The sequence below is a fragment of the Colobus angolensis genome, unplaced genomic scaffold, assembly GCF_000951035.1.
Source record: "Colobus angolensis palliatus isolate OR3802 unplaced genomic scaffold, Cang.pa_1.0 Scaffold202, whole genome shotgun sequence".
Lineage (NCBI taxonomy): Eukaryota > Metazoa > Chordata > Mammalia > Primates > Cercopithecidae > Colobus > Colobus angolensis.
In genome coordinates, this window is record NW_012115178.1 from 4,997,991 (window position 1) to 5,025,083 (window position 27,093).

The 27,093-nt window shown below is 35.7% G+C and overlaps 1 protein-coding gene across 1 annotated transcript in view; it reads left to right on the forward strand.

Annotated features, from left to right (window-relative positions):
• Positions 1-27,093, forward strand: part of AKAP6 (A kinase (PRKA) anchor protein 6) — a 524,753-nt gene that overhangs the window by 374,302 nt on the left and 123,358 nt on the right. Inside the window, exon 10 of the mRNA XM_011941871.1 lies at positions 1,542-1,662. Within this exon, the coding sequence (XP_011797261.1) occupies positions 1,542-1,662 (121 nt within the window). The remainder of the gene's footprint in view (positions 1-1,541; positions 1,663-27,093) is intronic.

The following is a 27,093-nucleotide window of genomic DNA, read 5'->3' on the forward strand; positions in this document are numbered from 1 at the left end:
ACAGTTACTGAATCAATATCTTCTTTTTAACAAGATGATCAGTTGCACTGTATGCACGTTTTAGTTTCAGAAACACTGCTCTAGGCCACCATAGCCTTACTAAAGGTTTTAAGTATATCAACTATACCCATCATTGGCATTCAGTAAACATTGATTAATAAACTCCACATGTTAGCCTGTGTTGCTCCTTGCCCTTGGGTGCTTATAGTTCTAATCAGGGATCTTTATAATTATGATAAAGTAATTAAAATAAAATAGACAATCCTAGATCTATTCCCCCTCACCCTCATCACCAGGCACACCTTAAATTTTTGGACAGATCTATTAAGATTAAATTATAAATTATTAAAAGTGGATTTATATTTTCATGGAAAGCAGTCATTTAATGTACAGAGACAGGAACAGGTAGTAATAAAAAGCTCAACTGAAAAATTCAGATTCGTACCTGAGGCTGCTGCCTCATTAGTACTGATAGGGTTTTGCTCAGTTACAATTTGACAAGACTGTAGGATTTCTTTTAGTGGGATGATTTTGGGGGTAAAGGACAAAGTCATAGTTTTTCATTCTGTACGTTCATTTTCAGATCACAGTGTTTTAGAAGAATCTGGGCTTTACTTATTCACCAGGCTTTCAATAGAGAATCACATTAATCCTTTTAAGCTCCTTATTCTAATGATTTATTTTGTTGAAAACCATAGTGATCCTCCTTTGAATTTTAATGATTGCTGGCTATTCAAAGATTCATTGTTTTGACTTCCTGTCCTTACCTTTGTTTCCTACATGTCTGTGGGGAACACCTGTCTAATACTGGATCTGCCACTGGTTCTCACTGGCTTACCAGAGTCACTCAAGCCTATCTCTGAGTGTTAAGCTGAAATGCTGACTACTCATCCATAACAATAAATGTAGGATATATGTTTGCAGAGATAGGCAGATAGATAGCAGAGGGACAGATAAATGATTGAGAGATTTCCCAGTGAAAATAGTATTATGGATCTGATAGTATATATCAATATATTTGGATCTGATAGTGATCATTATAGAGAAATTAGTTAAATTGTTACTCTTAATCATAAATCTGTTCAATGTAATACCATAGAAAATCTAGTAGAGGGGAAAGGAGTTCAAATTTTGAGGGTGCTGTTCTTACCCAAAATTTGGGACCATGTAACCTTCTACAAGTCACTGACTCTCTATTTCTCAGTCTATTAAATGGCAGTGCTCTTTTTTAAGGATGCGGTGGCGATCATTTTGTTCAAGTGCTGCAAATCCTCAGAAAGGGTTAGAAAATGGAAATAGCCATAACATGTCTCAGGTATGAGCATTGGAATTGCATATTATGTTTTCACAATCTAAGAGGTGGCTGTGTCGCAGGTTTGAGTTTCTATTTTGCCCACTGTGTAACAACATAGAAATTTTCTCTTCTCTTTTTGTAGATATCACTAGGAACATCATGGGTTTTCAAGAATATATTATTCTAATATGAGATTTTAATAACTACACTGTATTTATGCGTACTACATTTTGTGCCTTATCTTCAGGCTTCTGGACTTTGATTCAGAATATCAGGAGCTCTGGGATTGGTTGATTGACATGGAGTCCCTTGTGATGGACAGCCACGACCTGATGATGTCAGAGGAGCAGCAGCAGCATCTTTACAAGGTTAGAGCTACCCTTCCTGCCTTTACCTTGCTGTGGAAGATCTGATTAGCCTGACAAGTCTCTCTGTCTCTCAGGATATCTTTTCGTTCATTGTATGTATCATGGTGTCTATTAGAATTCCCTTCCCTGTCCCCAAACTCATTTCCATCCCTTGTGTGCTGACAGGCTGCACCGACATCATAATTGCAAGAAAGTTCCCTTTATCACATTCTATTTGCTGTAATTCTATAGAAGGACAAAGATTTATCTTCAAGATGAATAGCAATAAATGAAACTGCATTCATAAATAGACTGAAACAAAATGAAGGATAAATGGACTAGTAACATTTAACAAAACGTGGTACGATTGGAGCACTCAGGTGGATTCTATCTACCCCTCAGATCTTCCCAGGGAAAAAAGAAATTTGCCTTTGGTTTGGCTTGCTGCTGCCGAATTACAGGGCTCATCCAATTTAATGTTTATTAGTGATACATAGAGCAGACGTTGTCATATTATGTCAATACATTTCCATGTGATTTAAGAAAACTGGCTTGAAACTCATGTATTGATTGCAAGCAATCCATCTAATAACTATCTATATTGTTTTCCATGTCTGCTAATTCACCCTTAACCTACTGTATTTTACCAATTCTACTTAAATAGTCTTAGCAGTTATAAAGCAATCATGTGATTTTGTCTTAAAAAAATGGTTGCAGGATTCACAGTGTCTGAAAAAGCTGTCAGGGGAGGGAAGAGGGACTTTCCACTGAAATATCAGACTGCAGTAAATCTTCCTCATTTAGGCAATTTTTATTGGAGTAATTCTGACAGTTGTCATCCTTGAATTGCTTTGAGCATATGGCATATTTCAAAGAGCAGATTGTGAATCATAAAAAATAAAATTAATAACTAACCACAGAATCAGCAACAGTATAATGACAAGAAACAACTACCCTCTAGTTTTTAAAATTTCTTATAGAATAAGAAGTACATTCAAGGTCAAATAAAAGTTGCCTTCTTTCTTCTTCAATGTTATCATTTTAAACTACCGTTCTTTAATAAATTATTTTAACTTTTAGCTCCCCTAAAGAGAGATATTTGTACTTTTCAAGAGTCTGGTTAACTTTAATTAGTGTCCCCTAGGAATCATCTCAGTTAAGAGAAGATATAAGCTCCCCAGGGACCCAGCAAATGGGGACATTTTATTCTCTAAAGAGTTCAGTCCAACATTAATTGAGTTTGTTGACTGTTAGCTGTTTCCTGTATGGATAGCTGTCCACACTAACAACACAGCTATCTAATATATCTTCTGGCATAACATATTGTTACGGTAACAGTCTCAACCGAATTTAGCTAAAACTAGATGACTTCACATTTCACATCAGGATCAGGAATTACGTATGAAAACGTGTATAAATCTATATTAATTTAGTGATAGAAAAATATTTTATCCCTAAGACTTAAGTATTAAAAATTGAGCCAAACGGGAAAAATATAAAAGGTTACCTAACCATAGGCCATTATCTCGGACTTTATTGCACTCATGGTGCCAAATAACATTTCTTTTCTTCTTGATGCATTTTGTATTTTGCACATAAGCCACCATTTTTTCAGAAACAGTGCTATTCTTTGTCAAAATCACATTCATATAATTTACATCACAATTAATAGGAAATCATTGAACAAAAATGCAGTCTTCTTTTTCTTGCGGTTTCCTTATAAGTGCTTTGCCTGAAAATTCCCATTCTGGCATATCGAAGGCCATTATTCCACCCACTCAGAACTTCTGGATTATAGTATTTTTCCAAACATTTTCTGTACTGTGATTTTTCATTTGTGACTCATGTCCTGTCACCATTCTTCTGCTTTTAGGTGCTTAACATAGCTCTGCTCATTAGACCAGCACTAACTTTGCATTTGGCTTATAAGCAAAATTAAAGATTGAGTTAGAAACCAGTAGAAAATGCTGCAGGTCTGTAGGGTCTTTCTTTATGTGTGCTCCCAAATTATTCTGGAGGCTTGGAAGCCTCCAGAATAATCCTGAGGATATTGACTGAGGAGTCGTGTAGAACTTCAGGTGGCTCCTAAATTAGAAAAACTGATGAGAAGAATTAATTTCATGTCTTCCCAAGAATCCTCAGGGATTTCCAGGTTAGGTCAATATTTTCAATATCCTATTCCTCTATTCTAATCTGCTTTTCCAGGAATCAACTGAACTGATGCCTTGAGAAAGGGGTATTTATGGTCTGTTGATCATAGAGATCCCTGAAGGAATAAAGCTTTTCAATTGGTGCCCAGGCCTTGCTAGGTTTTAAATACAATTTGAGACTACCTTATTTATCTCTAATCTTTTTATTTGTTGACCCCAAAAGATACCAGTGCTTTATCAACATTTTTTATTATGGGCACTATTGACATTTAGGGCAAAACATTTTTTTTTTTTTTCTTCAGTTTGTGGGCCTGTCTTTAACACTACAGAACATTTCCTCTTCATGTTCCCCAGTCATTGTGACAACTCAAGACCTCCCAACCTATTTTACAGCATTTCCCAGTCAATCTCAACATATCTATACCATCTTCGGTTTTTAAAATACTTATATAACACCAAGGAAAATACCTTAAACTTGTACTGTATACATTATTGAACAAACACCTTATATAGATGATATTGAACCAACAGTTGTGAGTTTAAAAATCAAGGATGAAAATGAAGCTCATCATCCCTGGTATTAATGAAAAGGATGAGGTGAAACTTTTAAGGGAGATCTTCAGCCGACTGATAGCAAAAATCCTAGGAAACTACAGAGCAGGACTGAATCTTTATTCCTTCTATTAGAGCATTTAAAACCTTTGTTCTTCTCTCCGTCGGTGGCTCCCTGTATTTCATCACTCAACTCCTTTCCTGGAGTATTTATACCCAAACCCTGACTCATGCACTTACAAAGTCCTAGGCTGATCCCCAAGGTATGCATTTAGAAATGTCAGGTTAGATAAAATCTAGTAAGATGCTAGTCAGTGAGAGTGAAGCTTATTTAGCTTTTTCAACATTAGGCATTACCTTCCTGACTTTACCTATATATTTTTATATCCTGGTCTCCACTAGAAAATCAGCTAGCTTTACCTCCTAAATATGAAACTACAGATTGTATGAAATACAGAAACCCTAGATTATCCACTCAGCAGATATCCTGAGTAGAGCATCTATTGTGATATTTAGGCTGTTCAAAGCCAGCAAAACACACAAGGAATTTATAAAGACAAATAATTGGATTTAATGGTCAAAGACTACATTAGTACAACTTGATATAATTCAGAAACCTTAATACTGCAATGGGCTATAAAGTAGACTCTCTATTTAAACTATTTCTTGTTATTTTTATATTGTTAGAAATTTAAGACCATTTTTTGAGTTAATTTTAAACTGCACTCTCAAGCAACCTAATTCCTATTAAAAACTAAGCATTCCCTTAAACATACTTCTTTGTTTTGAGACAGTAAGTTATACTGCCAATGACTTCCCTTCCCCCTTATCTGTCTTGCTTTACCTCTGAATAGGAGCCTTCTATATCTATTTTCTAACAAACATTGGCAAGATCGTCAGGCTAGAAAACACCAATGTAGTCTTTTCTCATTTTTTCTTCCTCAACCTGAGAATTACCTCGAAGGAAAATTCGCACCCACTCTCTCACTTTCTTTCTCTTCATTCCTCCTATCTTCCTAAGTAGGACAATTTAATTTGTCAAAAGTAACCACTATGATTTTGAAAGTTCAGCTCCTATTTGGACTAGAGTTACGACGCCAGAATTCATAATCACAGGGAGCTGTCACTCTGCTGGTCTGCATGTGCATTAACTATTAATGGAGAAATATTTAAAACCCACTTGTGAAGGAAAAGCTCCATTTTTTCATTTCTACAGATCAAAGGTGGCATTATTCTTGGGCTCGGGGAAGCTCACGACACCTCCTCCCCTATCCTCTAAGTGTTATAGAGTGAGCGACCTAGAAGCATTTCAATGATTGGAGAGTTATAGCTCAGACTGCTGCTGTTGCTGCTGCACTGTCCTCCCCAGAAGCTACAGCTGACTTTGTAGTATGGTGAGGGTGTGCCCTGTCAGGGACTCCTTACCTATGCACGAAGGACTGCCAGTTTGCTGCTACCTACAGAGCACAGATGACAGACCTCCTAGTGATCCTATGTTGGTATGGAGTTCCAGACTCCAAGGGTTAATTTGAAGGACCAAATTCAGAAGTTGCAGCCCAGTGATTATTGTTATAATTGAACACGAGTTTTCAGATAGTATGAAGCTCACTGAAACACCCCACTTATAGATTTGTTCCTTGAATGATAGCTTACCTGCTTCTCATCAATAAAATATTAGATTACAGTCATGGGCCGCGTAACAAGATTTTTGGCCTATGATGGACTACATATGCAGTGGTTGTCCCATAAGGTTATAATACTATATTCTTACTGTACTTTTTCTATGTTTAGGTACACAGATACTTACCATTGTGTTACAGTTGCCTACAGTATTCAGTATAGTAACATGCTGTCCAGGTTTGTAGCCTAGGAACAATAGGTTCTACTGTATAGCCAAGATGTGTAGTAGTCTCCACCATCTACTCTATCATCTAGGTTTATCTAAGTACACTCTAGGATGTTCATACAGTGACAAAATCATGAAACACTGATTGGATGGAGAGCAGAAAGTGAGGTGGGGAGAAAAGGAGAGATTATAGCAGGGATATAGATTTCTCAGAACATATCCCCATTGTCAAGCAACATGATTTGTACATGATTTATAAAGGGTTAAAAATAACTCTCCCAGCTTAAAATACTACTAAATAAGTATCCAATTCAACTAAGACCCTTGTACTTTCATATAATTTATACTAAAGATTTTGTACTTAATTTTGAAGGTAAGTTACTCATATGGCTCCATTCATAGAAGTCCATAAACATGCCCTCTGTTTAAAAGGAAAAGGGCCATTCATTTATATAATACCATGGCTACTAAACAGATCAATTACATTTTTACCCTGCTATGAATTTAAGGTTATTTCTAAGAATCAACACGAAAATAATACAAATATTTTAAAAATATAAATACAAATCAGACTGGAGAAAATATACATAGACTAGAAGTTGCATCTGTAAGAAGAGTTAATATGCCTGTATATAAACTGTAAAGCCCTATAAAGTTACTAAAACGTGATCCCAGTGTTATATTTTGAGTTTCCTGGTTGTGAAAGCAAAGAAGGAAATGTGTCCAACTGCAAAATGTATACTCTCTATATGAAAAAGAGATATAACTTCCTTTGAAGAAATTTTGTTTTGATACTTAGATGTGAAAACATTTTCTTTTAGGATTTTTTTTAAAATACAAGGGCTTAGAATGGTATGGTAAATAAATTTCTAACCATAATAATTATTAAATACAAATATGTATGGAATAGAAATAGAAATTCTGAGAAATAGGAAATATAGAGTACAAGAAGAAAAATGGAACATAGTTGACTTGCTATTTTACAACTATTGATATCAAAATAATGTCATAGATATGAACTGATCACAGAAAACAGATTAATCACACTATTCCTATATTTTATAAGTTCACATATTTCAACCTTCTGGAATAGCTCTCTTTTATTTTGTTCTGGACCAAATTGACCTAACTAATTTCAGATGTGATTTGATATTCTTATGACTAAACTTGAGCTCCTGAAAGTGTAATGTTAGGTTGGTTCATGGTCCAGGTCACAGTAGCTAGACTTGAAATAGAAGAAAATTCATTAACTTTAAAAAAAAAAAATTCACATGGTTTTGTATAGAATAGAAGGACTGTGTCAAAAAATTAAATTCTATTAATTAGGCCTTATATTGGAATTTCAGTGTTGACTGTTACATCTCTACCCTGATGTTCAAAATGAAACAAATTACAGTTATTGAAGCAGTCAAGGTAAAAACGTATTAGATATATCAGGTACAAGAACTTAATGATAATTTTTTACCTCTTTTCCTTGTAGATTAATTGTATAGCTTAATTGTATGTTAGATTAAAACTCCATTAAGATAAGAAGAATATGCTTAAATTCATTATAATATTTCAAATAGCATTATCTAGTCATTTAAAAAGTGATCAGAATGGAAAGACGTAGATTGTCTCTACTGCTTATCTAGAAATGAATTTGTTGTTTTATTTTTATTAAAATTTGAAAACTCCTTAGATTAACTGTCATATTAATTTGAGCTTTGATGAATCAGTGTTTGCTATGAATACTTGAATATGTTTTTTTCCTTTTTTTTTTTTCTTTTTTTGAGAGAGGGCAAAACTTATCCTGAAAATGTTTAGGGGAAGAAAAAGTAGATGAATGTGGTTTCTCAACAATGTTTGAAACACTGTTCGTGCTGGAGCCTGTAATTCCTATTTGAATCACTTCTTTAAGAAGAAAAAAAAAAGATGTTAAGAGAATAGGATGCCAAGAAATAGTTGGCTCTGTGTGTGGAGGGGCAAGGAAGGGAAGCCCCGCCAGCAGTTTTTGTCTCTAGCGGGTGAGCTACTGTCCGGAAGGTGCGTTGGCTCTCTGGGCCGGCCTCTGAGGCATTGTGCTGCTCTTTCTCTCCCTGGCCTGGCTGGCTCTGGCCTAGAGTGGATCAAACAAGCCGTGGGGAAAGTTCCCCTCATTTGCATCACTTCTAGACAGCCCTGTCGTACTCTTTGCTGACAGGAAATCACTGTCTTTGTCACCTTTTCTCAGGGCCCTCCTTTTGGCAGAGATGGGCCATGTGACCACGCTTAATCACAACAACAGGGCTGGCTCAGGACTCAATGACATGTTTTCCTCAGCACTTCAATAAATGGGGTAGAGGAGTCAGTAGGAAATGAGTACATTAATTTTAGAGTGAAAAGATAATTAACACTTGAAGGACTAATGCTACAACCTATGGAATTATTATTCAAATTAAAGTTAATTTATCAAAAACTTGTGAAAACTATCTGCCCTAATGCAACTGTTTAAAAAAATAAAACTTGAATAGTAAGAGTTGGGCATGTTGGAGGCAGAGTGGGAAGAAGGCGGGGAGAGGGGGGCTTGGATGGAGAGTGGAGAGTGAGGGGAGAGAAAGGGAGAGAGGGAAATCATAGCAGCCATTAGCTATGTTTGAAAAAGCAACTTAAATGGGCTAAAACTTCAACATTTGGGACTGAAGGCTGGAGCACGTAAAACGCTTACTTAGATGATATGAATAGGACACTGGCAAACAAAAGCAGCAGTGTGCTCCTAGAAAACTGTGCTTAAAGGAGTTTCCTTGGCAACAGAAATGCAGTTCCAAAAGTAGACAGAACTTTCCTCAGAAAACATACTATTAATAACAACCTTCCGGAACAACTTGGAACAATTTGACGACTTGGCAATAATAATGCCAAGTGTTCTGCAAATTAATCTAACACATAACAGTTATGTTTCTCTTGCCTGTAATTCTGCTGGACCCTACCTAGAACTCATTGCTTTTAGCAGCACAAATGTGAAAAATATTTCTAAATGCTGTCATGGAAAAAGAAAACCAAAAGAAATGCTAGTGGCCAACAGTGGCCAATGATTGTATTCAGCCTTTTGGAATCTACTTAGAACTCTGAGTTCAATGAGATAAGTTTATTCCAACAAATGCTCCTATATTTACTATCTCATTTCAATAAAGACGCTTCCACAAACAAAACTTGGTAAAGTGTTAACAATCTGAGACTTGCTGTGATGTGAAGCACATCTGAGGCCTTTGGTTATATAAAGGTAATGCTCACTAAATATGTGCCGAGTGTTATTTTTAAAAGTATCATCATTTCTTGTTAGCCTAGAGAATAAACTAATCTTGGATGTACTTAGCCAATGGGAATCATTTGAATTCTCCTGAAGGCTATCCCTTTGCCAGCCAAGAGAGGTAGAGTATTCCCCTCCTCTGACCTTTCTTGAATCCTTGGATCTAAAGGTTAAAAGTAATCAATATCTCATTGTGCTGCTTGGTTTCAGGGTAATAAGTAATAACCATCATGTTAAAATCCAAATGATTACAGATAGCACTTAAATTAGTTGACCTGTTTGGGAGATTTTATGACTTCCAATCAGGATAATAATTAGAGTTTGCTAATAAAATTTGGGATTAACTTGCAAAAAATTTCAGCCTTTAATTTTTTGAAAAATGACTTTTACTTAATTAGATAGGAATGTGTAGTATTCCCTCTTTTGTTAATCTGATAGCTTTTGCTTTAGCCCCAGATATTTGTAGATTTCTTTCTAGTTTCTAGAAAAGAAATTAGAGGAACATTTAAATTTCTAATAAAGAGTTTTTGGATCACTGCCATCTTTGGCTCCTGAACTACTCAATACTATGTATATGTTTCAGGTCAGTGACTTCATAGCAATGGCCCTCACCTGCTTTTTAGCATGCCCTGTTTTTAAATTACTTATCTTTAGTGGTTATATTCATATTGGGGCTAATCTGGTTTTAGGCTGGCAAAAAATTATATGATGTGTGATTAAACTTTACAGACAGCTATGGTATGAATGGGGTTATTTATTTTGTTTTAAAAAAGAGTATCAAAGTTTAAAGATGAAAACCAAGTATTATCATTGACAAAGGGGTATTAATACAAAAAAGATAAATGATAGGCTTAATGTTCCATGTAATTACATCGGGAAGGCATTGGTTATCATAATTATAACCACAAGGAAGTGTATAAGATACATACGCTCTTTAGTCTAAATAATTTGTCTTTATCATCATTCTAGTTTGTATAGTTTATTATAACTTCTTGAATGTATTCCTAAAGCAGGAATGTGGAGCTAAAAGGTACCTAGGTAACGTTTCAGGTATTTCAAAAGAAGTCCTGGTACCTGTTCAGAATAGATGGTAAGTCCTAAGGGAAAAGCTTTCCCATAGTGCTTTCATACATAAACTCATTAACTTCCTTTATGTCCTTATCTCATAACATTGTCTAACTTTGGAAGGAAGTAGATTTGTGCTTGTCCAAGGGATATCAATTTGGAGTATTAGGAAATTCTCCAACCCAACTAGCTCCATTACCAACTGACCATACTGCCTTTAATCCCATTCTCAAGATTCATTTCTTTGGCGTAAAGAAGAATGCACTCTACTGAATGCAGATATTCTGTGGGGAAGGGGCAGGATAATGATATTGAATTAAATATCAATTTTAATATCTAGCTAAAATAGAAAGGCATTGGTAAGGGAAGAGAGTGGGTAGAGAGAAGAAATCTAGAAAAGGGAACAAAAACGATGTTATTTTCTTCAACATTTGATAAAAAGAGAAGTGTGTTTATGTGTATGTATATGTGAGCCTGTTTGTGTGGTATTGAGATGGGCATAGGATAGAGGGAGAAAGAAACTTGTCAAATAGTAAGATTTTACTAATAAATTTGATTGTGTCAGTGCCCCATTCACATTATCTTATTTAATGCTCACAGGGATCTTGATTATTTTCATTGATTCATAGGTCCTGAGCCAAAAACATAAAGAAGTTAGGAGGCTAGCCTAAAAGGCACAGAACTAGTCCCTTAGTCAGGTTAGGCTAGGGTATGCCGAGATAACAAATATGCCCCAAATCTCAGAAGCTTAAAACTGCAAAGATTTATTTCTCATGCCTACTACATGTCCATCACAGGTTGGCTATTGGCTCTGCTTGGCATTGTCCTCACTCTGAGACTTAGGCTAATGGAGCAGCTTCCCTCTTAAATATTCCCTTACTATGGTAGAGAGAAAAGGGAGCTCTGGTGGGTCTCACTCTGGCCATTAAGCCTTCTGCCTGAAAGAAACACGTCAGTTCCACTCAAAATTTTTGGCCAGAACTAATTGCATGGCCACAACCAACTTCAAAGTAGATGGGGGAAATGCAGCCCTACCATGTGCCTGAAATGTGGAAAGCTAGAAATATTTGTTGACCTGTACTAATAACTACCACAAGAACTAAGTAAGTTGGGGTTTGAACCCAGTCTGGGTGGCTGCAATGCTCATGGTCTTTTGCTTGCCTGCTCATTGTTGCCCCAACATCTTCTCTACAACAGGTAGATTCTTGCAAGAACATTATTTCCTCCCTCTATATAAGCTTTTTGTGCTAAGATAGAAGAAAGAAATGTTAGATGGTATATCTGCAAAGAAAAGGTGATAGACTTGGGTTGGCTCTTTAGCTAATCATCAGGCTGTTCTGTGAAAGCCCCCAAACTTTCTGAAGCACCTCAATACCCTGGGGAAGTATTGCCATGCTGAGCCTCACTGGGGCCTCCTGCATTTTGTTAGATTCAGGAAAGCTAAGGATGAAAATATTTATGCTTTTTGGAAGATGCACTAAAGGCAGCATTGCCCTCAGAGGATTCAACCTCCTGGATCCTGTTATGCCAAAGGAAGTTACTGAAGGAGGGTCCCCATGGAGAGATGCTCTATAGGAATATCATTTGCAGAAAAACCATTTTCTAGTCCTGTCGAGGAAGCAATTTCAGTTCTCAGAAACAAGAGCCTTCCTAAGCATATTTTTAATAATGTGGGCATTTGTGAAACTCATACATTGTTAAACTAAGCACTTTTGTGACACTCTATCCCTAATGAGGCACACTGGGGTAAGCAAAGAAGGAAGGAGTGGTCTTCCTGCTGAAGCTTGATTCATTTACATAAGACACAAAACACACAGACACACACACACACACACACACACGCAAGCTAGGAAAGAAACAATGAGGCTAACGCTCTTATGGCCTTTGGGTTTATTTCAATTTCGCTTCTAAAGTTTCTCAAACCACAGAGCTCTAGCCTTTCTCCAGAAGGATAGCTATACCCTACTGAAACTCATCTAAACTTACTATTTCAGCTGCTTTCCTAAGTAGTTGATTCCATATGCTTATATACATTTACATAAAGAAAATGTGTGAATTTTAATACTCCCCTTGTCATCTCATTTTAGCCTTAAAAGCTGGGAAGTTTGTGGAGGAAGTACACATACATAAAATGTGTTTATTCACATACATTTATGTGTGTGTATATATATACACATATACAAAGTATTAACTTATTTAATTAAAAAAAATCTTTCACCAAGATTGAATTTGAATGAAGCTAGATTCCTTGAATCAGATATGCTATAGTCCCAAGACATTTAAATAATGCATATATAAATAACTGTACAAAATTCCTTCATATATGCCAAGTTTCAGTCTGGAGCACATTTCTATGTTATAAATCGTTGGCATATTGGATTTTACAACCTTCATTATAACAGTATTATCCCTTTTAGTACTCAAAAGTGCCTCCCTGAGAAAGTTCTTCTTGGGGATTATTTAGCTGTGAATACTTGTTTATTAATTAAATGCATATTTTAAAATAATGATCATAAATATGGACTTTATAGACCAAATTTAAGAATGATTGATTATATTTTTTGTTAGACTTCACACTACAGGTGGAGGGTTCTTATCTATTTATTGATTGTTTATTAATATATCTCCAGTGCCAAGCGCAGGGCCTAGCACATAATAGAAACTCAATAAATATATGTTGAAACACATATTTTCAACAAGGCTTATTCGATAGTTAATTAAACTCTATTAATCAGAACTATGCTGTCAATTCATTAATTTTTCAACAAAACTATTTTTATGCTGTGATAATTGAATGTAAAACTTTATGTTCTTTTATGTTATATATAAAACAAAAGTTTCTCTCCTTGCAAAACCAAAGTGCAGTAAAGACAGTTCCTAATACCAAGAGTACTCAGGCTTGGCCAGGTTGATATTAGGGAGAAGGAGAAAGTGATAGGGAAAGAAAAAGGCTGAGAGGAAGGGAAGGACAAAGACACCCATATCTGAGACATAAATGGTACAAAAATCTACAACTAATCACCATAACTCTATGGCTAGTCTCCAGCCTCTCAAACCATAGTATTCTCTGGTGTATTCTTGAATATTTAGATACATACGGGTATGATTATTTATACATGTGAAGGTAACATGTGCTGTGCAAATGTGAAACCTAAAAATCAGGTAATGGATGTAGGTGAATATGAACAGTAACTAGAAATGGTAGGTATAGAAGCACAATTTGTACTTGTACCATAGTTGGCAGGAGAGTTTATTGACACATTCATTGCAGAAAATTAGATATGACTTCAGATGAGTGTGTGCTTCTGAAAATGTAGTCAGAAAGGGGTGAGGAAAACAAGAAGGGACTTGGACTTGGGCTGGCTCTTTAGTCCATGTTTATGATGAGAGGGAGAGACACGTGCACATGAGAGAGAAAGAGAGACAGAGAGAGTGAGCAAGAGAGAGAAAGAGAGAGTAAAAGAGTGACTTATCTTCCCAAAGCTGTAGCTAGCTAATTCAGAATATGGAAATTTAAAAATTAAATGTCACTACTCTAATACCAGGAGAGGGCTGAAACACTTTTGAAACTTTCTCCCACATTTTTGTTTTTAAAAAGTTTTATGCTATTCGTAATTTTAAGAAATAATCATATATGACCATTTGTAATTTTTTTCTTAGTGATTCATTGTGAGCTCTAATGATTTTAAACAATTAAGAAAATGTTACAAAATGCATCATTTCAAATTAGCATCTGACAGAGATGTGTAGTCACTTCACTTCTTGGTCCTCTTTGTGTCCGCCTTGACATCCTTTTCGGTTTACTGTTTTTCCACTGAACTTTGTCCTTCCTCCTAGCTTCCCTCAGCTGACGTGCTGCAATTTGAAAATATGCATGATAAACATTCCTGTCTGTATGATTTTTCTCTCCTCTTCCTCACTCTCATCTGCCTGGTGGTGCTAAAGACCCATTCTGTGAAGTAATGTCTTATAAACCAGGAGCCAAAATCCTCATGTTAACTTAAGTATAAATGAGTCTCTAGGGTTGAGCTAATTGAAGTCTTTTCTGTAACATGGAAATATCGCAAAAGAATTCAAATTTGGCTAGCATCTTATAATCCAAGTTTTGATGATGGTTTCACTAGGCTCCATCCGTCCAAGTTTGGGTTAGAAAAAGAAATAAAGTATGGAAACACTGTCAGAAGCCTTTTCTGTTTACAAAAAGATCCAAGGATACCATGAGTAATGCCAGAAATCTCATGTGACAGCCAGCTCTTGTGGGAGTTTTGAGCTCACCAAGTTCAGGAAATAGTTCCAGAAAGCTGATTGGAGCATTGGAGCACAACGATTTTTTTTTAATCCGAAGTGAATAATTGTATTCCCTGTCTGCTGTTGTCCACACTGCTGCTCAGAACTGTACCCTGCTGGGGTGAACATCTCCCCAGCGCTAGGTAATATTTGGCACTCAGTAAATACTTTCTGATTTGAATCACCTGCTTAATGATTTTTCTCCTGAATATTCCAAAGTTGATCTCTAAGAGATTTTGTACAGTTATTTAGTTCCATGTAAAGTGGGAATTTCAGTGGTGTTCCAGGACTGCAAGTACCTTGAAAGGACCTTCATTTCATTCCTTCTTTTTCAAGGATTGTTTTTATCCATTCCATATAGAAGAGCATTTGTCCTCCATTGAAGATCTTTCCAGAGGGAATTCCACAGCCTGCCATTCAAACGTTTGACTCTCCCTTTCCTGAAAGTCTTCATATATCTAATGTAAATCCTCTCTGTTGGTGGAATTCATTGTCAGATCAGCCAAAATCCATGCTCTGTAACGAGCTCTTCTGTTTTCTGTATAGTCACATTTCTCAAGCTTTTGCAGTTTCAAGTTAGAAAATTTTTTGGTGCTCAAAGCTGGTTGGTGAAAAAAAAATTTTTTAAGTCATTTATTTCAGTTTTGTCTACACTCCATCTAACTGAAATCACTTCCATCCTCTTTTGTAGCAGAAAATATGCTAATATTGAAAGACTGCTGGTAAATCCATATATTTGAGAGGCTTTAGTAAGCTCCATGGATTTCTCCATCAGGTTTTTCAACTGTCTCTTATTAACAGTTAATGAAATAGTTCATGGATGGTTTGGAAGAGGAATGTAGCCTGTTGGAGATGGTATGACTTACAGTATATGCCTTTAAAAATTTTAAAAAGAAAAAGAACGTGACATAAAAAATGGACCAAAAAAAAAAACCTTTTCCATTTAGGGACAGAGCTACTTCTTCTCCCAGTGGATGCATAATATATTATTTATGTAAGAGTGAGCATTGTGTTTTTGGCTCACATTCCATTTGGAGCATACAAAATATGACAGTTTCTCTGGCTTATTGTTGTATATGTGGCTATCTATTTTTAATACATTGCTTTTGTCTCTTTTTCATGCTTGCTTACATCTGTTGTTATGAAAACTGACATAAAGTTTTTAAACATAAAAGAAGTGATGGAGAAAAAGATGTTAAGAGACAACATTTCAAGGGAACATGAGGTAGAGAAACAGGAGCAGAGTCACCACTGAGGGAAACCGAAAGCAGCCTCTGCAAGATAAATGGGAGGGAGGGTCAGCGCAAGGGTGTGCAATCACAGAGGAAAAAAATGGCCATAGCGCTACACAAAGCATTTCTAATGAATGAGGCTTAGTGCCTTTTCCTCCAAATTACTGAAACATTTTAGGCTTCCGTTTTTAAACGTGGGAAGTAGGGATAATAACACCTACCTTGAAAGGTTATTGTTAGGATTCCATGAAGTAATGTATATAGGGGCTTCACCTGGTCCTTGGTAAATAGTATGTGCTCAATAGATAAAACAGAATCAGGGGCTGACAAACTATGACCTGCAGGTCACATGCAGCCTACCACTCATTTTTAAAATAAAGTTTTATTGGAACACTTCCAGGCACATTCATTTATGAAATATCTATATCTTCTTTTACACAATGGTGGAGTTGAGTAGCATGAACAGTGACCATGTGGCCAGCCTGCCTAAACTATTCAGTATCTGCCTCCTTACAGAAAATGTTTGCTAATCCCTGGTATAAATAATAACTATTATGGCAACACTTTAGGAATATCTATTATTTTACAGACTTGAATAGTTTCCCAATTCAATTTTCTATCTGCTGTACTGCAGTAATATCTGTTGATTATTATCCTCTTGCCCCAGGTTCTAGTTTTCCTTTTGTAACAACCCAAACGCTGTTTTCCTTGCTTTTCAGTTTAACATTAAATGGTTAATTGGTTCATTTCACCACCAGGTGGCCTCCTCTACTCTATTGTGCTTGTGGTAACCAAAGAAAATCAGAAAGTGGATCCTATACATTTCTTTCAACTTTGGCTCTCACTGTGCTCATATGGCACTTCTCTGGTGGCTTGACTGCTCTGAAATTGTTCATTGAACCCTATACTTCATGTTTGGCCTTGAAACATAAATAGATTCAGACTGACCTTTTTATAAAATGAATTATTGCTTTTAAATGCATACACACACACACCAAAATGGATTTTTAATAAAGAAGCTTGGTTGTCACTAATAGCTTTGCCATGATTCAGTCCCACTCTCATAGGTATATGGAGTTAACTGCTCTTGAAGCTTCCTCAGGAAAAGACAAAGGCCAAAGAGGCTCAGATCTCTATATGTTAATTTCTCTTGAAGGGAATGGATGGACCTCATCTCAGTGCCCCAGTTTATATTATTTTATTCTATAGATCCCCTTTTGAGCTTTCTTTGATCTTATTTTTAAGCTTCACTAAAGACCTGTGTTAGCAAAGGAAGATTGAGAAGCCATGTGATAAAGCCCTGGAGAAGGAGGCCAGATTCCCCTTGGGCAATTATTCTTACCCTCTCAGGCCTCATTTTCTTCATCTGTAAAGTGAGGGGGGTGGACTCAGTATCTCTCAGGTCCATTCCAACTTCAATATTTTCTCTTTGGTGAAAGAAAACAAAGATTACTTCAATTAGTAACTGACTTTGCCTATAAGCAATTGGGCAAAATCAGAATTTTAAGACTTAATTTCACAGGTTAAAAGACCAAACTCATGGGTAAATATAATACAGGCATACTTCAGAGATATTGCAAGTTCAGATCCATACCACCATAATAAGGAGAATATCACAATAAAGCAAGTCACATGAATCTTTTGGTTTCCCAGTGCATATAAAAGTTGTGTTTACACTATACTATAGTCTGTTAAGTGTGCAATAATATTATCTCTAAAAAATGTACTTAATTTAAAAAAATTTTAATGCATAAAGATACTAAGGATCATCTGAGCCTTCGGCAAGTCATAATCTTTTTGCTGGTGAAGGTCTTGCCTCGGTGTTGATGGCTACTGACTGACTGATCTGGGTGGTGGTTGCTGAAAGTTGGGGTGGCTGCGGCAATTTCTTAAAATAAGACAATGAAGTTTGCCACACTGACTCTTTCACAAGAGATTTCTCTGTACCATACAATGCTGTTTGATAGCATTTTACCCACAGTAGAACTTCTTTTGAAATTGGAGTCAGTCCTCTCAAACCCTGCTTCTGCTTTATCAACTAAGTTTATGTAGCATTCTAAATTCTTTGTTGTAATTTCAACAGTGTTCACAGCATTTTCAACAGCAGTAAATTCCATCTCAAGAAACTACTTTCTTTGCTTATTCTTAAGAAGGAACACCTCATTTGTTCAAGTTTTATCTTTCGATTGCAGCAACTCTGTCACATCTTCAGGCTCTACCTCCAATCTAGTTTTCTTGCTATTTCCACCACTGCTGTTACTTCCTCCACTGAAGTGTTGAACCCCTTAGTCATTCATAAGGGTTGGAATCAACTTTTTCCAAACTCCTGTTAATGTTGATATTTTGATCTCCTCCTATGAATTTCAGATGTTGTTAACGGCATCTAGAATGGTGAATCCTTTTCAGAAGGTTTTCAATGGACTTTGTCCAGATCCATCAGAGGAATCACTATCTGTGGCAGCTATAGCCTTACAAAATGTATTTCTTAAATAAGACAACTTGAAAGTCAAAATTACACCTTGCTACATGGGCCACAGAATGGATATTGTGTTAGCAGGCATGAAAACTGCATTAATCTCCTTGTACATCTCCATCAGCGCCTCTTGGGTGAGCCAGTGCATTGCCAATGAGCGGTAAAATTTTGAAAGGAATCTTTTATTCTGAGCCGTAGGTCCCCACAATGAGCTTAAAATACACAGTAAACTGTGCTGTAAACAGATAAACTGTCATCCAGGCTTTGTTTTTCCATTGATAGAGCATAGGCTGAGTAGAGTTGGCATAATTCTTAAGGCCCTAGCATTTGGAAATGAGCACTGGCTTCAACTTAATGTCGTCAACTGCTTTAGCCTCTCACAAGAGGGTCAGATGTTCCTTTGAAGCTTTGAAGCTAGGCATTGACTTCTCCTCTCTAGCCATGAAAGTCCTAGACGGCATTTTTTTCCAATAGAGGACTGTTTTGTCTACATTGAAAATCTTGTCTACATGAAATCATTTGTCTACGTGAAAAGTTATTTCATGTGGCCACCTTTATCAATGATCTTAGCTAGATCTTCTGGAGAACTTGCTGCAGCTTCTCCATCAGCACTTGCTGCTTCACCTTGCACTTTTATGTTATGGAGATGGTGTCTTTCCTTAAACCTGATGAACCAACCTCTGTTAGTGTCCAACATTTCTTCTGCAGCTTCCTCACCTCTCTTAGCCTTCATAGAATTAAAATGAGTTAGGGCCTTCCTCTGAATTAGGTTTGGCTTGAGGGAATGTTGTGGCTGGTTTGATCTTCTATCTAGACCACTAAAACTTTTTCCCTATCAGCAATAAGAGTGTTTCACTTTCTTTTCATTTATGTGCTCACTGGAGTAGCACTTTTAATCTCCTTCAAGAACTTTCCCTTTGCATTCACAACTTGGCTCACTGGCACAAGAGGCCTCGTTTTCAGAATATCTCAGCTTTTTACCTGCATTGCTCACAAAGCTTAGCTACTTCTAGCTTTTCATTTAAAGTGACTCTTTCTTTCACTTGAATAAATAGAGGCCATTGTAGGATTATTACTTAGCTGAATTTCAATATTGTTGTGTCTCAAGGAATAGGGAGGTCTGAGGAACAGAGAGTACTGCTGGTGGGTGGAGCAATGAGAACGTACACAACACTTTCGGATTAAGTTCACAGTCTTATGTGGGTGTGGTTTGTGGTGCCTCAAAACAATTACAATAGTAACATCAAAGATCACTGGTCACAGATCATCATAACGGATAAAAATAATAATGAAAAATTTGAAATATTGACGGAGTTACTAAAATGTAATGCAGAGATACAAAATCAGTACATGCTATTGGAAAAATTGTGCCAATAGCCTTGCTTGACACAGGGTTGTCAGAAACCTTCCATCTGTAAACATTGTAATACCTGTAAGGCATAATAAAACCAAATGTGCCTGTATTTTTCAAAAGTACCATAAAACGTGTATAATTTCTAAATACCACACTACTTTTGGTTCATTTCAGACAATAAAAATATAAATATATATTTTATGAAACTTCTTAGACACTTTCCTTTCCATTTTACTTTTTTTCAGTGGCAGATAACTTCCATTGGATTCTCTACAGTGTCTTTTGCTGTCTGTAATGGAAATTCAGCTTTCTCTTTGACGTCTTACTTTCTACACATTTTAATTTTTCTACCTTCTTCTTTAGGCAGAATTACCAAGTGCCCCTTAGTTTTTTTCACAGCATGGAACAGATACATTCGCTTACACTTCCATTGAAACTAAGTCATTTCATAACATATAAGCAATGTTTGCTTACCTTCTGCTTGTATTATGGTACACACATTGGTAGTTGATACACTATTTAAATTGTCACATTGGATGTCATGGCAAATATGACTAAAGGCATTTAACTGTCTATGAAGAAAGGACCTGAATAGTCCCTAAGGCATTTTGGTAAAGAACAGACTCACGTTTGAATTCCAAGTCTACACCTTGGGAGACCTAGTGACAGGCAATCACTCTAATTTCAAATTCCCTACTGGGGACGCTTCTCTGGAGAGCTATATGGTTGAAGGCAGATTCGTATTTGCTTGAGGAAAAACTGATTACAAGTTTTTCTGCCTTGCAAACTGCACTAATTGGTATCAAATTCAACTAACAATTTATGAAGTTTGCATCACTTTCTGTGTGTCTGAGCACATATCACATATATTTTGAAAATTACATATGTCCATATGTCCTAATACATATATCAGGAATTAATGGTCTAATTATTTTACTTTTACTTAAAAAGAAAAAGGAATGATGTTTTCTCATTTTAGTGACTGTGGGAATGAGACAATAAGTATTCGTTAGGGTCCTATGGTGTGCTATGGAGAACCAAATAAAGGGAGGTTATCCTTTTCCTTAAGTAATTTATAATCTACTTAGAAAAGCAAAATGAAAAAACATGAAATAATAGCAAAGATAGCAAATTTATGTGGTATGAAAAGTAAGTGCTAGTCTTCTTAGAAAGTCCTCATGGAAGAAATGATATTTGAACTGAACCTTACTGGATATAATTTACATAATTGGAATAGAGATAGATGCACTGCAAAATAATGCAATTTAGGGGGAAAAAACCTCAGATCTAGGAATTAGCTTGACGTGCTCCTAGGGCTTTACCAAAAACAGGAAGACGAACTGGAGAAGAGGAAAACCAGTGACAAACCATATAGCTTTTATCCCATGTGTTCAGTGAAAGTCAATAAAAGGAAAGATTTTTTTTTTTAATTCTAGTGAATATTGATTCCTAGATTCAATGTTTCATACAGTGAAGAGAAGTTATATATACAAATAAAGGAATTAGTGGCATAAAAGAGAGAGAAAAGTTATGCCAGAGGTCATATTTTCTTAGCATGCAATTCTGCATGCTAAGAAAAGTTTGAACAAACATTTGTATATAGTGTTTATTATGTAACAGAAATTGTTCTAGGATCTTTGCAGATACTGGCTCATCCAATCCTCACAACAACTCAATGAAGTATTAACAGTATCCTCAAATGAGCAACTAAGGCACAGGGAAGTACACAGCTAGTAAGCAATGCAAGCAAAGTTTAAATATGGGGAGTCTGATTCCAGGCATTTAATTTATTTTTCAGGCATTTAATTTAATTTTTGTTAATTTTCTTAACCAATATCCTTTTATCTCATTGATTTACAAATTAAAATGTTTGGCATGGTTTTTGTCACCATGTTTATGTTTAATCACTCATGAGTGATTAAATGGTCACATATGTATAGAGTTTAAGAAGTAGTATTAATAGGTAATATCAACAAGCTCCCTCCTCCCTTCATTAAGAGTCAAGAAAAATAGTAAAACTTTGTCACAGTATATATATATGCACTATATGTATTATGTACTACATACTGTTAGGCTGGTGCAAAAGTAATTGGGATTTTGCCTTGCTTTTAATGGCAAAAACCACAATTATATTTAGTATATAGTATAGTATAGTATACACTATATATTTAGTATATACTACATATATGTACTATATACTATGTACTGTCTCTAAATATGTATATATTCCTGTCTTTTAGAAAATACATAATATATATAATTATATATTATCTACATTATATAATGTATATTAATTATGTATTATATGGTATACATTATCTATCTATCTATCTGTCTATCTAGCTGTATTTACCTTTCTAATGACTTCACCCTGATGTGTGATTTCTTTTACTCTCTAATATGGCCCAACAATAGTTATAATACATTATTTCTAAGACAGAAAATAAAAACTATGGGAAATTTGCAGTCTTGCTTTCTCACATGGGTAGCAAACCAAAAAATCTTGTTACAAATCTCGTATGTGTTAAAATCAAAGACTTCTTATTAATGTTATATTTTATATCAAGATCTAAAATTTCTTACAAATATGATCTATTTACCTCTTAAAATGTCTGTGTTAGACAAGCAGCAAAGACAGCTTTATCCCTGTTTTACGGATGGGATACCAGGGAAATATGAAATGACTTTCCCTGGATCAGGTGGATCAGGTGCCAAGCCACCAAGAAAGAGAACAAAGGCAGAAGTAACAGTTGCAGGATTGATGGTGCCCTGCGAAAGGTGCTTGGGAAAAATTCTCAAAAATCACACGTTTTAGTACTCACATCTTCTTGAAAATTTATCCATTGTTGTGGTTATAGCTGTGCTAAATGGCCACATCCTTGTACTTCTGCTTCTTTTGGTTCTAATATCCTCTTAATGAATTTTTTTCAGCCTTTATGCAAAATGTTTAAGTCATCAACATCATATTCTCTCATCTGTTTATTTCAGGGAAGTCATTCACTAAGACCTTTTCTCTAGGTGTAATTTCCTTCCTTTTCTGCAATGCTGTTTATTTTTTGTAGTTTTTAGGATTTATTCCCTGTAGACTAGGAATTGTTTTTCCTATCTAGCTAAACCTCTGTAACTTCCCCTATTTACTTATTACTTTCTCTCCATGCATCTATGCATCTCCATCATTACATTCTCCAGATCTTCAGTTCTTCCTCCTCTTTACTTTTATTACTCTTGTCTCTTATCACAAACACACACACACACACACACATATTCTGTTTCTCTTTGATGGAACTATTCTAAGAAACTTCCTTGAATATTTATAGCAGAGTCCTTTACATAGCTGAAAAAGTGCTCAAAAGCAGTTATAACCAAGGTTTGTTCTTTATGGTCTTAGTTTATACCAATAAATTTCCACTTGTACCCTAGAGCTTCTTTAAACTGTGAACTGTCATTCTTCTGAGTGACAGGCATGACTATCAGTGAGAACTCTCCTATCTGCCTTGTTAGTCTCAACCTCAGGCTATTAAAAATCTGTTGGGTTTCTGGGGATGAGCCTATGCCAAATAAATCTGGCTATAGAGGCTACAAGAGTAGGGTTCTCAAGTATGTGTTGGCCACTCCAATGTCACTTTGAATGGCATTCTTGACTTTATTTACATTATACTCGTAGGGCCCACCAATTTCTTCAGACTTCTGGACTGAGATCTGAAGATGTATTTTCAAGAGCAGTAGTACGGCTTACCAAGCTAAGCTGAAATTCCTTCCGAAATTCTATTTGTGGATTTTAGTACGATCTTACTGACCTTGGGCAAGTCACTTGGCTTCTATGTATCAATTTTTAATCTGTAAGACAGAAGTAATATTACTAACTTTTCCCCATGGGCTTGCCATAGGAGATCAACAAAAAAAGAACAATCCATTGAAATGACAGTCAAGCTTTCTGAGGCTGCAGCAGCAGTGTTTAAGCCTTAAAGCCTAAAATCTCTAAAATTTATTTTGTTAAAATATTTTTCTGACAAATATGGGTAGGTACCCAAAAGAAACAAAAAGACCCAAGGGGTCAGGGGATGGGTAGAACAGAAAGGTATTTAAGTCTGTAGTATACTGATATCGGAACTAGAAATTAGATTTAGCCTTTCGCATTCTGATCAAATGTTCTTGCTTCGAGAAAACACTGCCTCATAAAAGGTGCCCTTAAAATATTCAAAGAACTACTGCCACCTTCCTCTTTTTTTGATAGATTTTCACAGAAGCTTTTCTTGTGTTAACCATTCATGGCCATGATAAACAATTAACTTTGTTCATGGTTTCTGTCTGAAAATTGAGAATAATATTTCTGTATTGGATGTTTTACCAAATAAGTTTTTTCACAGAAAATGAAGTTCAAAGATAAAGCATCACACTCTACTCATTTCTGTGTACTAACACTATATCTGGCATATATTTCAACAGCTCTCTATATCTGCCTGGACTTTCTTTTGGGAGAAATTCAAATGAATAAATATTTTCCAACAACCTCCTACATTTAAACCATAAGGCTAAGAATTACGGTGGGTAAAGAGTGAAACAAATGTGGTCTCTGACCTCATACATGCCCTTGTAGAAGCTTATAATCTAATTCTGAAACCATACTTGTCCTCATCTGAAGTGAAGGCACCAGAGATAGTCTTAAAAAGTAGCATTAAAAATCAGATATTTTCCCTATACAGGGATTTGAGCAGTCATCAAGAAAAACTCCATAGCATTATGGATCTGTTAAGATTATAGATGTGAAAACCCTTTGAAAGTTAAAAATACTCTGCAAAAAAAAAAAAAAAAAAAGTCACAATGTGAATACATAAAGGTATAATGACACTTTCATTGTGTTTTGGGAACAGGCAACCCTGGAAAAGCTTTGATCAGCTCTCTCTTAACACTCATCATCACATGGTAAATCCTGGGTGCAGCTTCTCAGTGCTGGAGTCCTTAGTCCCTGGGGAATGCCCATTTGCACAAAACTTGAAAAGATAGTTTTTTGATGATGACAATAAGGGCGATAGTGCATTCAGCCTTTATTTAGGAAACTGATTCTCATAGATTTCAAAAGCCACCATGTTCTGCAGCAACACCTTTTTGATAAACTACAATGGCTACAGTGTTCTACTTCTCATTTTTCTTCTTACCCTCAAAGAGAAAGCAAGATATATCAACAGAGTTAACATAAGAAATATATAGTTTCTTCCTTATGAAATTAATTTGGCACTATTTTTGAGGTGTGGAGCATCTTGGCAACTGCTTTGGTTCAAAACTCTATGTGATTTGGGAAAAGCACGTTTCAGAATGTTTAATTCAGTGATACAAAAGGCACTAATGAAATATGCATGTATGAATTTTATATCATATTAGATCCCTCTTTCTTGAAATCTGAATAAAAGCCAAACATCTGGATTATGTTTGAAAAGCCTGAATTTCCAATTTTCAGAGAGATCCAGTCTATTTTGACATTGCACACTTACTTAGCCTTCACATTTACAGTGTGCTATTAACATTACTTACAATTGTAGAAAAAAAAAAGTCCAGATTTCAACAAACTTGGTGCCTCCTAATGCTAAAAATAAATCTATATTTGAAATGGCTGCTGCTGCTGCACAACCATACACATCCATAGTTCAGGCTTCTTCAGCATTTTCATTAAAAATACTTGCACTGAACAGGCCTGTAATTCAGCTATAAAGATATGTGGTAAGCTATGATATATAAATTCTCCTTTGATTGTATATTAAAACAGCAAACAGCAATTCATACATCACTTAGTTTGAGAAACTATTCATTGACTCAAGGCTTTCTGAAGGTCTCAGATATTCAAGATATTCTGTGGTCAACTAAAGAAGACATAGCCACCATCTTTTAAAGTTTATTCTTCAAATTTACAAGACAAATAACATTTCTGTTTTTATAGATATTTGGGTATATTTTAGCAGTGAATATTTGTGGTCTTAGTAGTTTAGGGATGTAAATATGCATATCATTGCTTTATCTCATTTCATTATCATAGTTTATTTAGGAGATAGATGGTCAATCAGGTTTTAGGGGATAAGGCAAATAGTGGTATGTCCACACAAGAGGTCATGGAAGATAGAAGAATGTGACTGTTATATTTGAAGTTTGCATAATGGTAATTATTCAATGGACTTTAATTTACTACACTTAACTTGTTATTGGATTTCGCATAGCACGTATTAGGTAAATGTTTTCTTTTGTTACGTTTGGAGAACAGCTAGAGTCAAAAATTTTTCTATTCCTATTCTTCTTATTTTGTGTTATTAGAAAATTCTAAATTAAGTAGTTGTGCTGACTGCGGTGGCATGCACCTGTACTCCCAGCTACGTAGGAGGCCGAGGCAAGTGGATTACTTAGCCCAGGAGTTCAAGGCTATAGTGTGTGCTCATCATGCCTGTCAATAGCCAACTGCACTCCAACCTGGGCAACATAGCAATAACCTGTCTCAAAAAAAACTTTAAAAAATTATGTAGTAGTGCCAAATTCAACAGAAATACCTGTGTTTAGAGGTGTTTAGGTTGGGAAATGGAAAACAAAATAAATGAAACTTTTACATTGGAAACCTTTTTTAAAGGAGAAAACTGAGTTTCATTACATTAATTGCTGCGCCTCAAGTCTTTTTTCCTTCCTACATTGCATACTCTAACAGATATTACATAATTGTATAACTATTTTTACTATGTGCTGACATGACATTACAACAGCCCTGATATGGTGCATCATAATGAAACCATAATTAGAGTAGTCATGATGTACTATGGCAATGATCCACATCGTCACTAAAGTGCATTGGAATGCACAGAAAACCCTTTGAGATGTGTAGATTTTCAATATAATATAGCACAACCATGAAGTTTCATAGCATGGAGGAGAAATTACAATTATGCCTATGCTGCTGGTAGCAAGGGTTATAATGCACATCTTTGATATCTACTGAAGAAAGTCTGTATTGATGAAGGAGATTTTTGAGGGAGATATTTATCTTGAAGCTTATGTCTTTTAAAAAAATTTACAGGAAGGACGTTGTTGAAATATGAACCTAACCACATAAATTCTATAGTAGAAGTCTCCTATATTTATCAGATAAAAGGACTTGAAGGTTTCATTCTGTACCTCACATTCAATGAAATGCCTCTCTAAAATAGGATGGATTGAAGACAGTTTTGGAATTTTCAGTTAACCCTGCCCTTTC